The sequence below is a fragment of the Chinchilla lanigera genome, unplaced genomic scaffold (genome assembly GCF_000276665.1).
Source record: "Chinchilla lanigera isolate Chin_1 unplaced genomic scaffold, ChiLan1.0 scaffold00092, whole genome shotgun sequence".
NCBI lineage: Eukaryota > Metazoa > Chordata > Mammalia > Rodentia > Chinchillidae > Chinchilla > Chinchilla lanigera.
This window is the reverse complement of record NW_004955493.1, coordinates 2,060,437-2,075,468: the sequence shown is the minus strand read 5'-3', so window position 1 is coordinate 2,075,468 and position 15,032 is coordinate 2,060,437. Positions and strand designations below refer to the sequence as shown.

Below are 15,032 nucleotides of genomic sequence, written 5' to 3'. Positions count from 1 at the left end.
TGTTTGCTGCGGCCGGACCTAGGGACGAGGTCTCCGCGGGCCTCACGGGGGGCCAGCGGGGTAGGCGCCCTCGCTGCCCCGCTGAGCGACGCGGAATTGAGGCCCCAAGGGGGTAGAGGACCCCCGTCTTGCGTCGGGCTCTGCTGGGCGCTGGGGCCCGTGCTCATCGCGGGGACGTTACAGCAGCACCTTGCTAGCAGGAACTGCGGGCAGGCCGTGTGTTCACCTGGGGGTGTCACCGTGGACCTTGCGTTCGCGCGGGACCGTGGGGGTGACCATGTTCCCGGCAGAGGAAACTGAGGCGGGGAGACGGAGGTTAGCCAGCCGGATTGCAGAGCCTAAGCAAAGAAACTGGTAGCCGGGCGTGGTGGCGCATGCCTGTAATCCCAGTACTCGGGAGGCTGAGGCAGGAGGATTGTCACGAGTTCCAGGCCAGCCTGGGCTACAAAGTGAGCTCAAGGCCAGCCTGAACTGCGTGGCGAGACCCTGTTTTAAAAAGACAAAAAAAAAGAAAAGAAAAGAAAAGAAAAATCTAGAAAGCCGGCTGCATGCTCGTTTGTTAACTGGGGTGAGCTCACGAGGGCCTTTATTGGAGGGAGGGGCGTTAGGAATTGAATTCAGGACTTTTGCATCGAGCTACAGCCCCAGCGCTTCGTTGTTTTTTTTTTATTTTGAGGCAGGGGCGTGCTAAGTTGCCCAGGCTGGGCTGGAACTTGCGGTTCTCCTGCCTGCCTTCGCCTCCCAGAGTGCAGGGGTGACTGGTGGGGGGCGCGGGTGCTACCGTGGCTGGATCCATCAAGGAATTTGCATCCGGTGGAGCGGAACAGCGATCAAGAAAAAGCTTCACCTGCAGCCTGTGCCTTCTTTAGCGACCGGAGCCTTCAGAGGCGGAGTAGATAAAAAGCTTTTTTTTTTTTCTTTTTTGGGTTTTTTTCCGGTACCGGGAATCTAACTTACTACCTTGCGCTTGCCAGGCAGGCGCCGTGCCGCTGAGCTAAATCCCCAGCCCCCAAAAGCTCTTCTGATAGCGCTCAGGGGCTGCAGGAGGACCACGGCAGTGGGCGGGGACGGTCGGTGGTCGGCAGGCATCCCCAGCAGCCGCGTTGCAGGACAAAGAGGACTGTAGGGTGAATCTCGGGTTACAGGCTCCGCGCAGGGTTTTTGCCAAATCCTCGCCCGCGAGGAGGAGCGGGTTTAGAAAGAGACCGTTGGGTTGTGGAGTTGGCAGTGCTTGCAGCGGGGGCAGAAAGGCGTGATCCACAGGCAGGTGTTTGGGCCCGGGCGCGGTAAGAGCTGGAGGTGTGTGTGGGGTCTTGGTTCCTTGGCGGTGTGCTTGCCCAGAGGAGCCCTGCGCGTGCGGAGCAGGGGATTGGAGACGGAACCGAGAGGCAGATGGGAAGAGCGCCCGAAGGTGGAGCAGAAGCAGGCGGGGGGCAGTGGGCAGGGGGCGCCAAAGCGGGGGTGTAACTGGGGGCTTTGTTTCGTTAAAATGGAGTAGAACATGGAAGGAAGAGTCATTTTGAATTGGTGCTGAACGGTTATCAGTGAGTGACCTGAGTCAGAGGTGGAGATGAGGTAATTTGGGGGGCTGCTGAAGAGGCCCTGGGGCATAGACTGGAGCTGAGGGGCTGCGGGGTCCCGCGGGGGAGAGACTGGGTGGCTTAGCAAGTAGCAGCTGACCTAACGGGACACCAGTTTCTGGAACCCAGGCTGCCCAAGGAGAGGGGTTCTCCAGCTCCAGGTTTTTGGGGCAGTGTCCCAGAGTTCCTGGATGTTCTGGTTTTCAGGGAGATCTGGAATCTCCATTTGTGTGTCAAACCTCTTAGGCTTTTAAAAGTTGGCAGCTGCTTGAAAATGTAAATTGTCTGGTGGAAGTCAGGCAGAATACATCTGTGAGGGGGTGGGTGGGTGGCAGGCAAGTGGTTTTTTTAAAAAAATAGGCTGTAGCTGGGCATGGTGGCACACACCTGTAGTCCCAGGGCTTGGGAGGCTGAGGCAGGAGGGTTGCTGTGACTTTGAGACCGGCCTGGGCTATAAAGTGAGCTCAAGGCCAGCCTGAACTGTGTAGCGAGACCCTGTTCCCAAAACACACACACACACACACACACAAAAAAAAAAAACCTACAAAAACCTAGGGTGCTTCCCTGTGAAAGGAAGGAGATGGTGGCTGGAATGTAGACGGAAAGGAGAACTGCTCTCCCGGTTCTAGTGCTGTGTTCCCTCCACGGCCAGGGCAGGAAAGCGTGACTGGGCCTCAGAGGAGGGCCCGATTTGTCCCTGAGCTTCTCGGGAAGGAGGTGGAGAAGATTACACACGCAGACTAGCTTGTCACTGCCTGAGTGTCGGCTGAGGGGAAGCGGGGAGGTTCGTGGGTAGCTGGCCCGGTGGGTCTGGGCGGGGGCGTCTAACCCCGTCCCTGGCGTCTGCAGGCTAGACACCAATAGCAGACCTGCCCTTCCCAGTCCTCAGAAGTGTCTGCGGCAGGGCCAGATTTCCTGGGGGTGGGTGGCAGGAGCACCTCTACTCACCGCCCCACCCCATGCCCAGGTCCTCTGAGGACGCAGTGTCGCCCGGGTGTCAGAAATGTGCTGCAGTGACGTGCGTGGCACACACCTGTAATCCCAGCCTTGTGGGACCCAGCCTGGGCAGCTTGGTCATTTGGCGAGTCCCTGTCTCAAAAATGAAAATAATGGGCTGGGGACACGGCTCAGCGGCACAAGTGCCTGCCTGGCAAGCGCAAGGTCCTGAGTTCGATTTCTGGTACAAAAAAAAAAAAACATATTATGATAGGAGCTGGGATTGTGGCTCAAAGGAAGTCTCTCCAAGTGGGGTCATAATCTGGCCTCAGCGAGCAAGGCAGTGTTTTGTTGTTGTTTGTCGGTTTTTGTACTGGGGATTGAGCCCAGGGCTTTGTGCTGCTACCCCCCCCCCACCTTTTGATATTTCAAAGTTTGAAGCAGTGTCTCCTACTGAGTTACCCAGGCAGGGCTCAGACTTGTGGTCCTCCTGCCAGAGCTCCCAGAGGCAGATGTATTTTTAGGTTGGGGATAGTGAGGGTGGGTCTCGTTTAGGTTGTCCCACTTGGGTCCCTGGGAGATCAGAGGGTTAGTGTTTGTGTCCTGCCTTCCTTGCAGCCTCACCTGGGTTCTTCCCAGCCCCGCTGTACTGCTCCCTGGGGGATCTGGAGAGCTCTGGGTTTATCCTCAGCACCCGTGAGGGCTGGGCTGTTCTCTGTCCTGTGTGGGGTGTTCGGTGTCTGGTCTTGGCGCGTCGCCTGAGTTGATCCTGGCTGTAGGGGCTGTCGGGCCCTCTGGGAAGGACGCGGTGCAGCGCACGCTGCTGAGGGATTGAATTACGTGCCCACACGACGGCTTCCCTCGCCAGCGCAGGCTGTGGTAGGGCCTGAGTCCTGACCCTGGCGGTTGGTGGGCAGCTGGTGTAAGCAGTGTGGCTTCTGAATGAGTCACTCTGGGATGAGCCGTTTCATGCACAGCCGGAGGCCTCAGTCTCAGCTGCTTCCTTGGTGCCGCTGGCCCTGCAGCGGGGCTGGGATGAGCCACCGCTGTCATTACGCACACACGGGGCGCTTGTCCCACCCAGCTGCGGTCCTGCACCCGAAGCCCGCACGGCCCTTCTCAGTGTGGAGAGGTCCGGGGTTTCTCCCTGGCCCTGTCTGTTCAGGGCCCTGGCTGCTCACCGCATCTGAGTGGCGTCACACCTGGGCAGTGTCTCTGAGCTGGTCAGACCCAGCTGCGGTTCTCGGAGCTCCCTGGGGCCTCTGGGATTGTGTGTCTGTAAGGAGACCCCGTTATTCCACAACTGAAGTGGTCATCTCCTGGGGGCAGCAGGGTGTCCCCCCAGTTGGTCAAACGCCACATAGCAGAAGATGAAACAAACATGCCTTCATGCAGTGCGTGTCTATGCCGGTGCCGTCCTGGGTGCCGGGCACAGGGGGGTGGGTGAGAGGGCGCTTCCAGGCCTGATGGTGTTTGTAGCTTCCCTGAAAACAAGTCCGACTCTCAGGGGAGGCCCTGCCCTGCCTGTGTCAAGGAGCTGAAGGCCTCCTGGGAGAGCGATTAAAACCTTAGGGGCTGCCAGGTAGACAGACACAGGGCTGAGTTTTTATTTCTTCCATTTTCTTGTTCTGTGGCCGGGCAGGTCTCATCTGCAGAGTGATAATAGATCAGCCCGGTCGTTCCGTCCTCAGAGACACGGTGCTGGGTCCAAATGGCAGCTAGAGAAAGAAAAGTACCAAAAGAAACCGAAAATAAACAGATGGCAGCTGCTGTTGTTAATCTTTTGGGCCATGACAAACCTTGAATGAATCCTCCTGATACCAAGAGCTAGCAAATAAAAAAGAAACTGCCTTGTGTTTTATAGGTCTTTCGCCGCTTTGCCTTGGTTAAGGGTTGGACGGGCGGTGTATTTCTTCCCCCTGGGCAGCAGCGGAGGAGTGAGGAGGGTGTGCTCTGCAGGCTTGGCCCCTGCTTGCTGCTTGCTGTGCCTCTAGGTCCAGGCTCAGGTGGAGGTCAGAATTCCTTCGAGCTGTCAGCCTTGACCTGTGGAAAACAGAAACTGAAGCTTAAATGGTGTGGGGTTACTTTCAGGTGACGGAGACAGAATCTGAGGGTCCATGCTTTGCATTTTTTATTTGGTTGTCTACAGCCATTTCTAACTTACAGTGGTTTCACTTAGAGCTGCAGCTGCAGGACTTACTGGCCTGTAACTTTATTGTAGATCGGTTCATTGTAAGTTGAGCTTCTGCATTTTGCACCTGTGGGTAAAGCGTGGCGTTTAAGCCCTGTGGGGAACGTGTGGCTTCTGCGTTCAAGAGTTTATTCCCTTTTGATAGAACGAAGCAGGTGTACGTGTTTTTAGAGGAAAACACAGGGACGCTATTAAAATAATAATACCATGAGCTGTGGTGCTAAACGCTTCAGATGCTGTCTGCTTTAAATCATGCACAGCCCCTTGAGGAGTGTATTTTCCTTGGTAGTTCAAGCGGAGGCTCAGACAGTCCGTCCTGTGGTTGATGCAGGGTGGAGGTGGGGAGGCCGTCGCGAAGCAGAGAAGGGGTGCTATCACACCGGCGAGGGTTAGGATGCAACTTCTGTTGTGTGGGGGTGGGAGGGAAAGATCAAGGGGGTCTTCGTGAAAGAGTGATGGTCCGTGCAGCACCTGAGTGGTGAGTAGGACCGTGAGAGCTGGAACACGGGGAGCTGGGCCCTGACGGGAGTGATGTCTGAGACCTTTGCTCCTGCCTCACGTTCTGCTTGCGTTTAGGGGATGGGTAGTTGGGATTTGTCCTTTGCACACAATGTTGAGACTCTGACTCCCACGCGGATGTGCACAGCCCCCCTCTAGGCTGATGCCGGGGGCCTGAGAAATCAGGAGGGGGAAGTGGGGCTGGGGCAGTGGCAGGGTGGGGAGGCTGTCAAGAAGCTGTGGAAGTTCGGCAGTCTTCTGGAATGGACGGGCTTCAGAGAGGAGTGGAGTGGGTACTTGGGCCAGAGGAAAACGCTGTCAGAAGTGCCACCCTGGGAGTGAGCCGCTTAGCCCCAGGCCCTGAGAGAGCTGCTGGGTCGGAGCCAGCCCGCAGTGCGCTGGAGAGGCTGAAGGCAGGACTGGCTGGACGGCCGGAGCGGGGGTTGGGGGTGGGGGGAGGCAGGCTGTGACACCTTCTCCGCTAGGTTATTGTCCTCCTGCCACAGAGCTAAGACACTGACAGATCACCGCCCAGACTCTGGTTTGTGCTGGCGCGTTGCAGGGCCCGCACGAGGAGTCCCGCGCCAGACGTGAAGGAGGCACGTGTGGCCAGTCTCTGCACGGAAAATAGAGCCATTTTCAGGGGAGCTTGTTAATATTCTCATTCGGAGAATACAGTACTGCCTCGGTTCATGAACACTCCTGTTGCAAACAATTCAGTTTGCAAACAAAAGCATTTGGCAGAACTTTTCTTCTGTTCACAAACTACACTAGTGACAAACAACCACAGCCGTCTTCCCCACACAAACACAAACGCAGCCATCTTCTGAAAAATTATAAAACAGATCAAGTTCGTAAACCGAGGTACCAGGGCTGGGGATGTAGCTCAGCAGCGTAATGGCTTGCCTGGCAAGCCTACGCTCATGAGTTCGATTCCTGGTACCAAAAAAAAACCGTAAACCAAGGTTCCCCGTGTTCATTAAAAGCATGCTGTGTGTGAGGCACGGTACCTGACACTTACCCGTGGTAAATGACACAGCACGGGCCTGGCCCCCGTCCTCTGGCGCTCTGCCCGCTGACCTAACCTGGAGGTATGGTGCCACAACCTTCGGCTCCCATGAGAAGACTGTAAGGTTTCTTTCTTTTCTCTTTCTCTCTTCCGCTTCCTCTCTGCCCCGTCTTCTTCTGAGCCGGGGTCTCACTATGTAGCCCTCTTTGGCCTTGACACGTTCCCCCTGGAGCCATAATTCCTATGTCTGGTTGCCAGGCAGCGTGAGTCGCTGGTGGTCTGTCTGTGGCTGTCCCACCAGGCAGCTTTTCATTAATGCCACCAGTAAAAAGACGGATAAAAGTGGTTAGATCCGCTTGTAGCAGCACTGGTATAAGCTGCCCGGTGGGACAGTCATGCCGCAGGCGGTTCAGGCTGGCGGGAGCAGGTGAGGCCTACGCTCCCAAGTGCTGGGGTTGCAGGTGTGCGCCGCCATGCCTGGCTTGTAGCTGTCTGTTATGCTTTCTTTAACTGTATTGTTTGGTTTGTTGACAGACAAAGCCACAGACCCGAGTGTGTCAGAACAGGATTGGTCAGCTGTCCAGAATTTTTGTGAGCAGGTGAACACAGACCCCAATGGGTAAGGCACCTTCACTTTCACACTGAGCTCTGAGGGCACGAAGGCTGGGCATGGGCCTTTATCTCTTGGGACACTTAGGATATTCTATTTTTGTTCCTCTACCCCAGTTTTTTTTTTTCTTTTATTGTTTGAGACAGGGCTTTAGTATGTCAGGCTAGCCTTGGACTCACTTATATCATCCAGGTTGGCCTCGAACTCAGGGTGATCCTCCTGCCTCAGCCTCCTGAGTGTTGGGATTGTAGGGGTGTACCACCACAATTTTTTTTTCTAAAACTGAGCCTGGTGTGGTGGCTCATGCCTATAACCCCAGCATTTTAAGAGGTTGAGGCAGGAGAATCATAGTGAGTTCCAGGCCAACCTGAGTTACATAGTGAGTTCAAGGTCAGCCTGAACTGCAGGGTGAGACCCAGTCTCAGAAATAAAATAAAATTAAATTGAGTTAACAAATTCATGTGCCTTTTTTTTTTTTTTTGTAACCCTTTATCATGTGGCTTTTTAAAAAGTGGTTGTTCACAACTATTTACTGTTATTAGTCAGTTATTTTTTGAGACAGGGTCTTGCTATATAGTCCAGGCAGCTTTGAACTCACTAGCCCAGGCTAGCCTGGAACTTGTGGGGATCTTCCTGCCTCAGCCTCCTGAGTGCTGGGGTTACAGGTGTGCACCATCCTGTTTGGCTTTTTTTTGTATTTTTTTTTTTTAAACTGTAAGACTCTGTAGGTCCTGGTAGTACACACCTATAATGGCAGCATTCTGGGAGGCTGAGGCCACAGGGTGGCAAGTTCAAGCCTAGCCTGCTCAACTTAGTGACTTAGTCCCTGTCTCAAAATTTAAAAATTTTTTAAAGGGCCAGAGATGTAGTTCAGTGTGAAGGCCCTGCTTTCAATCCCTAGCACTACAAAAATAACCCCCGCCCCCAGAAGCAACAGAAGAAAACCCGGGTGCTAAGAAGTCTGAATGTTGCTGCTAAAATGGTGCTAGTTTATTGATGTGGAACACACCGGTGTATTCTTCATTTAAATGTAGTCTTCTATGTGAGGAAGCAGGAAATAGTAAGATGTTTTTAAAGTCTCAGCTTTTTTTTGTGGTATAGGAGATTGCACCCAAGTCCTTGAGCGTACTGGGCAGTGCACGCCGCTGCGCTGTCCGCAGCCACCGGACGGTGTTTTACTGGATTCTGTTTCTGAGCCCTGCGTGGGCACTGCCCGGGTCGGTTGCTAGCCCCGCTGTTGGGCCTGCACGGTGCTGAGTGTTGAGCTGCTGTGGTCTGAGTCAGAGCTGGCCTGCGCTTCTTCCCCCAGTGCTACCCTCAGCAGTTGTGGCGGGCACAAGGGCTCGTGCTGCCCAGAGCTGGCGGCCCGGGGTGCAGCGCCCTGCCCGCCCTGCCCGGAGATTTGGGGAGCTGGCCGAGGGAGGCTCATGCGGCCCGGGTGGAGCAGGACCCTGTGTGCTGCAGGGACAGCAGGCGGCTGGGAGTCGGCCCGACGGACTCCCGTGCCGGGCTCTGCGCCAGCCGCGCTGGAGCCCTGCTTTGGGACCCCAGCTCTAGGACGGCAAGTGACTTCACCAAGCACTTAGGGGAGTGGTTGGTTTGCTCCTCCGACCGGACATCCAGGCCCTTTTGTTTCCCCTTAGCCCGACACATGCGCCCTGGCTGCTGGCCCACAAGATCCAGTCGCCGCAGGAGAAGGAAGCTCTTCACGCCCTGACCGTGAGTTTGGCGGCCCCTCCTCCCGAGCGCCTGACCTGGGGCTGGAAGGAGCACGGAGGGGGACTTGCCTGTGCCCGAGGCCTTTTCCGTGGGCGCCTGAGAGGTTCAGCCTCACCGCCTGGGATAGCAGGCTGGAGGGGGTCCGGGCCCGGCGGCCCGTCCCAGCTCAGATCTGTGTCTAGAGAGCAGTGCAGTGTCAGGGTCATTGTAGATGTGGGGAAGTTAGCCGTGGTTCACCAGGAGCCCTAGAGCCCGCGGCCCCCTTCCTGCTCGAGGAGGGAAGGAAGGCTTTATTTCCCTTTTTTTTTCTTTTTTGTCTTTTTGAGACAGGGTCTCACTCTGCAGTTCAGGCTGGCCGGGAGCTCACTTTGTAGCCCAGGCTGGTCTTGAACTTGCAACAATCCTCTTGCCTCAGCCTCCGGAGTGCTGGGATTGCAGGCATGCGCTGCCACACCCGGCTTATTTCCCTTTACTTTAGACCAAGGCTGGCAAGTTCCAGTGCCCACAGGGTCTCCTGTGAATCCCTGCACTGTGTGAGGCTGCCATGGGAGGGCACATGCTCATCTGCAGAGGCCTGAGTTTGGGTCCAGTGTTTGAAAATCTTTTGTTGTTTGTTTGAAAAACTTTTGGTTTTTCTTTTTTTTTTTTTCTTTTTTCTTTGTGAGAGGTGTCTCACTATGCAGTTCAGGCTGGCCTTGAACTCAGTATGTAGCCCAGGCTGGTCTTGAACTCTCAGGGATCCTCCTCCCGAGTTCTGGGATTACAGGCATGCACCACCATGCCGGCTTGGTTTTTCAAGAGAACACAGAAATCCAGGTTTTTAAACTGCTCTTCCTGGCACACACCTATAATTCCAGCACTTGGTAGGCTGAGGCAGGATGGTTACCAAGAGTTCAAGGCCAGCCTAAACTACATAGCAAAACCCTGTCTCAAAAAAACAAAACAAAATCAAATCCAGATTTTTGTTCAAATTCTCTGAATATGTAAATGTTGATGGAAACACTGTTTTCTGGAATGAAGTATTGCCCAATTCCAGAATTGAAGATAAAGCCAGTCACAGTCTACCATGTGGGCCACCATGCCTGGTAATCTTTAAACTTTAAAAAAAAAAGCTCTTAACTTATTGGACATGTTGAAAACTGACAGATGTCCAGAGGTGACATGTGTAGGTCAAATGTGCCCCTTGAGTGCCAGTGGGTGACCTCTAGTGGCACAGTTCTTGGGCATGTCCGTGGGATTTCTTCCTCTGGGGAGGTTGTGATTCTCAGACCAGTTTCACCTGCCCAAGGGGTCTGGGTCTCCTTGACTGATGGCGTGACCTCTGAGTGCACACAAGCCCCACTGAGCTACTTCCTGGGCACAAGCATGGCCGTGTTAGGGGACATTTTTTCTTTTCTTGGAGACATCTGTTCTCTCCCAAATGTCAGGGTCATTGCAGACGCGGCTCGCTTGGGGGAGTTAGCCAGGGTTCTCCAGGCGCCCTGGAGCCCGCGGCCCCCCCTCACAGGCCCTGTGTGTGTGCAGGTGCTGGAGGTGTGCATGAACCACTGCGGGGAGAAGTTCCACGGTGAGGTGGCCAAGTTCCGCTTCCTGAATGAGCTGATCAAGGTGTTATCGCCGAAAGTGAGTTCCTGGGCCGGGGCCTGACCAGCGGTGGCAGAGCCTGCAGACCCACGCGTGGCAGAGCCTGCCTGCCGCCTCCAGCTGGGGAGAGGAGGCCGTGCGCCTGCCAGCCAGCCCCTGTCCAGAGCCTGGGAGGCGGCTGTGTTCACTCACCCGCTCCCACTGCCCTCTGCGGTCAGCATTGTTTCTCGTTCCCCCTTGGAAGGGGCGTGTCCTGTCGCGGGGTGTGCAGCCTTGCGGAGGGGGCGCTCCAGCTCAGAGGCACAGTTGCCCTGGTGGAGGTGCTGAGCAGTCACTAGGTGTGACTGTTGGCGTCACACTGCGTCCTGCCTGCCTGTCTGGGCCTTCGCCCCGAGAGCCTTACTGTGCCGCTCTCGGGTAGCTGGCGTTGGAGCCCTTCCTTGCACAAACCAGCAAGTTCTCTGGTGGCTCCTGTGTGTCCTGCAGTTCATTTGGATTCTGTTTTGGTTTTTTTTGGTCTTTTCAAGACAGGATTTGGCTGTGCAGTTCAGGCTGGCCTTGAGCTTACTTTGTCGCCCGGGCTGGCCTCGAACTCGCAACGATCCTCCTCCCGAGTGCTGGGATTGCAGGCTTGCGCCACCACGCCGGGCTTTCATCTGGATTCTGACACTACCCGGAGTTACTGTCCTCACACCCTAGATGCTTAGCTGGTCCTGTTAGACCGCCCCGCCTCAGGTCCTCACACTGTATCTGCATTGCTGGCTGCCAGTGTGGGGCTCCCCTGCTCCCGGGCTCCACAGCTCACTGGACAGCTCACAGGGCCCAGGAGGTGCTGTGTGTCCTTCCCTTCTTGCTGTGAGGGGCACGCATGTGAGGGATGCGGTGAAGCTCGCTGGAGGAGGGAAGGAAGGCGCGGCCGTGCGGATCCCGCTTGCCCGCCCCGCGCGGGGGTGCATTCACCAGCCAGGCAGCCCTCGGCTCCGCTCCTGTCTGGGTTGTGTCACCTGGCAGGACCGAGTCAGTCACTGCCCGCGTGTGCGCTGGCTCCAGTTCACGCTCCTCCACACCCCTTACTTCCGGCTCAGGGGATTCGCTGCTGATTTCAGGTTTTTGTTTATTTTTGGTTCTGGGAATGAACTTAGGACCTTGCGCTTCGTGGCAGGCACTGTGCCTCTGAGCTGTGCCTCCCGCCCAATTTCAGCTCTTCGCCTAGTTCTTTCTGTGGTGCCCAGTCCACTCCTTGGAGACGAACGTATTTCCCACCATGGGTCATTAATATAAACTCAGGTGTGGGCCAAGGGGCCTCCTTCTGAATAACAGGACATCCCTATCACTCAGGAAATTTTTTTTTTTTTTTTTTTGGAGATAGGGTCTTGCTATGTGTAGCTCAAGCTGTCCTTGAACTCACTCTGTAGCCCAGGCAGACCTCGAAATTGTGGCAGTCCTGCCTCAGCCTTCCAAGGACTGAGATTATAAGCCTGCACCACTATGCCTGGCAATTCTACAGGTTTTTGAAGCTCTGTGCTGGAGATGGGTTAAGATCCCATTTTGTTGTTGTATACTTGCATCGGTCCCAAAAAAAAAAAAAAAAAAAATTCCATTGGTGTAGACAAGGCTGTGGCCTAGGCCTGTGCATGGTGAGCTTTAACTTCACACTGACAGTGATGGCAGGGGCTGTGGGGTTGGTCTCCAGGTCCTTTGGCCTCTGACTGCGTCTCACTCTGTACCCGCGTTGGGCTGCCCGTTTCCCTGGGCCTTACAGCTTCTCTTTCATGTGAGTGTTGGCCAACAGGTCTCCTAAGACTCAGGTAATTTTCTCTCCTTTCTCCTTTCAGTACCTCGGGGCCTGGGCCACAGACAAGGTTAAAGGAAGAATTATTGAAATACTCTTCAGTTGGACCGTGTGGTTTCCGGAAGACATCAAGATCCGAGACGCCTACCAGATGCTGAAGAAGCAAGGTCTGACTGCTGTCGTTGACGTCGTGTTCCTCTCCACCTGGTGGTGTCTGTCCCCCTTTTATGCCTTGTGACCCGTCGGAAGATGTACGTCCTGTGGGGGACGGTAGAAACTGAGGGAGAGTCTTTCCCCTGGACACAGGTGGACCTTTCCTTCTGGCAGACAGCAGTCCAGCTGCGTTTGAGCTTTGCTGCTGCTGTTGTAGCTCTCGTCACTGCCCGACACCGGGTTCCGCTCCTGTGGTGTCTTAAGTTGAAGCTGGGGGTTGATTTGCTGGGAGTCTGCTTGGTGGCCCTTCGGTCTGCGCCTTGGAGAGGGCCCTTCTGCACGCTGCGGCTGCAGGCGGTGGTGACTTGTGTAGGAGAGTGCGGGTGGGGCGGGGCAGGCACCAAGCCTGTGGATTTGTGTGATTTCTCTGGGATCCAGCCCTACTCAGGACACAATCTCTGCTCCTGCCCCAGGCCATGCGCCTGCGTCCTACTTTTTCCATGCTCTTCCTGCAGCTGCAGTGGGCCCCTCCAGCTCTAGGAGGGTGCAGGCTTCATCGCCCTTCTCCCAGCAGCTTACAGACTTTCGTCCCTGGGGAGAGAGAGGAGCCGCTTGGAGAACAGCTCACTTTCCATGTTTTGTGTCCCTCAAAGTTCTGTTTTCTCTTGGTAGCTCTCGCTGGCCTGTGAGCAATCTTAAACAATTTTAGCTGAGTTATTTTTTGGGCTTTTTTGAAACAAGAGTTTTGCTTTCTAGTACAGGCTGACCTTGAACTCATTGTTCATTGAGCCAAGGTGACCTCAAACTTGTGGCAGTCCTCCTGCCTCAGCCTCCTTAGTGCTGAGATTACAGGCATGTGCCATGATGCCTGGCCTGAGTTGTTCTTTCTAGTGTTACTGTCCACTGTTCATTGGAGCACTGCCTTTTCTTAGATTTCAGGTTAACTGATGGTTGCCCTGTGGTCACCGCTCTCTTGGATTCAAAAAAAATTGTTAAATTGCGGCTTGTTTAGTCCCCGCCCCCCACTGTTGTCAGGATACTCTGTCTGCTTTGTACATCCTGTCTGGGAAGCTGGGAGTCCAAGTTCCTTTTAGGCTGGGCTCTTTTTTGAGAGTGAACTGCTTTTAAGGTAGATTGTTTTTCCTTGTTACATACATCTCTTGGTACTTTCCGGAGCTTCCTCGGGGATCCTACGGTAGTTTCTGGGCCTGAGCAGTTATTATGCAGCAAGTGACCATCATCTTGATAGCAGAAGACCCACAGCTACAGACCTCAGGTTCTGCTCCGATGCCCCTGACTTTACGGTGGTTTTCTGATTCTCCCGAGAGATAATGCAGAGCTTCCCCTGCACCTTGGATACATCTTCTGGAGGCTGTTCTGCTGGGTTTTTTGTGGGGTATCAGGAACCGAAGGTTTCTGACCTTATACTGGATCTTGCTAAGTCACCAGGTACCCGTACCTGTATCTTAACTTTGTGAATTGCATATTTTAGGAATCATAAAACAAGACCCTAAACTACCGATGGATAAAATCTTACCCCCACCTTCGCCCTGGCCCAAGAGCTCCATCTTTGATGCTGATGAAGAGAAGTCAAAGGTAAGGAACTACTCCCGGGCCTCAGTAGCTGGTGTGCGGTCTGACCAGACCCGCTTCCTTGGGGGCCGTCCCAGAAATGCCCTCTGACCTCGGAACCCGAGCGTGGGAGGACATGGGGGTAGGGCAGTGTGGAAGTGGTCTTAGGCAGCAGAAGTCCTGGACATGTTCAGGAGGGGCTGGTGGGAAATTTCCCGCTTCGAGCCGTCCCAGTGTCTGCCCCTGTGCTCCCCGGGGAAGGGCCTGGGAGGCCACCCAAGGCGGGGGTGCGGCTCATCGATGGCTCATCGTGTGTGCGGTATGGGGCGGGGGAGAGGAAGGAGTTGCGTTGGCGAAGGTGGTTTCAGTGCTGGCGAGCCTGGTGCCACCTCTGGCCTCCCGGGCTTGTTGGCCTCAGACATCAGTAAGAACGGGAGGGGAGAGGAGCGCTGTCAAGCCCCAGCCCGAGTGGGGGAGAACGCTGCGTGCGGGAGGGGCTGGGGTGTGGCCGACTGCTAAGGGAGGTGGCTGGCTGTGTCGCCGCAGGGAGGGTTCCCCAGACTCCCTGTCCTGAGCTAAGGTGGAGGGGCTCCTGTGTGCTGGGCGTCCGGCCGGGCTTGGAGTAAAGTGATAGACAGGATGGCCTAGCTGCGTTCCATCGCAGAGGGTGCAGTCCGGGGCGTCCTCTGCAGTCTTGAGTTTCGAGACTGACGTTCGTGTCCTGGAGTGGGTGGAGGCGGTGCGGAAGGATGGACATCTTCCTGCCGCTACCCAGGAGGTGGCCGTAGCACCTCATCAGTTGTGACAGCCAGACGTGTCCCCAGGCTCTGTCCCACGTACCAGTGGGAATATGTGTGCTTCTCCCATCCTTGTGCCGTGAGAAGCAGGCGTTTGCTGGGATGGTGGTGGGACCCCTGTCACAGGTAGCGTGGCCGTGGCGGCACAGTGAGATGACTCGGGCACACGGCTGTCATTGGTGTTAACGCTGCCCCTCTGGGCCTCCCCACTCTGCTTCCTCAGCTTCTGACGCGACTTCTGAAGAGCAACCACCCCGAGGACCTTCAGGCTGCGAACCGGCTGATCAAGAGCTTGGTCAGGGAGGTGGGCTTCTTCCAGTTGGGTTTGTAGAACCAGCCTTTGACGGGGCTGCTGACCGTGTGCGCGTGTGTGCTTGAGGGTGCGGGACGAGTGGCTGGCGGCCCAGCCCTGTGGCCTGCGAGCTCCTGAAGGGCAGCAGGGTGGTGGCCAGAGGAAGCAGTCATGTTCTTGTGCGTCCTGGCTCCCTTTTCTGTTTGTTTTGTTTGACACCAGGTCTCGCTATGCAGTTCAGGCTGACCCTGAGCTCACTTTGTAACCCAGGCTGGTCTTTTTTTTTTTTTTTTTTTTTT

The 15,032-nt window shown here is 55.3% G+C and overlaps 1 protein-coding gene across 1 annotated transcript in view; it reads left to right on the top strand.

Moving 5' to 3' along the window:
• Positions 1-6,748: 6,748 nt before the first annotated feature.
• Gga2 (golgi-associated, gamma adaptin ear containing, ARF binding protein 2) overlaps positions 6,749-15,032 on the top strand; it is a gene marked incomplete at its 5' end in the record, with an annotated part of 26,930 nt that continues 18,646 nt past the window's right edge. The window contains 6 exon segments of the mRNA XM_013504804.1: positions 6,749-6,833; positions 8,468-8,543; positions 10,068-10,166; positions 11,963-12,086; positions 13,565-13,668; positions 14,665-14,745. Of these exon segments, the coding sequence (XP_013360258.1) occupies positions 6,749-6,833; positions 8,468-8,543; positions 10,068-10,166; positions 11,963-12,086; positions 13,565-13,668; positions 14,665-14,745 (569 nt within the window).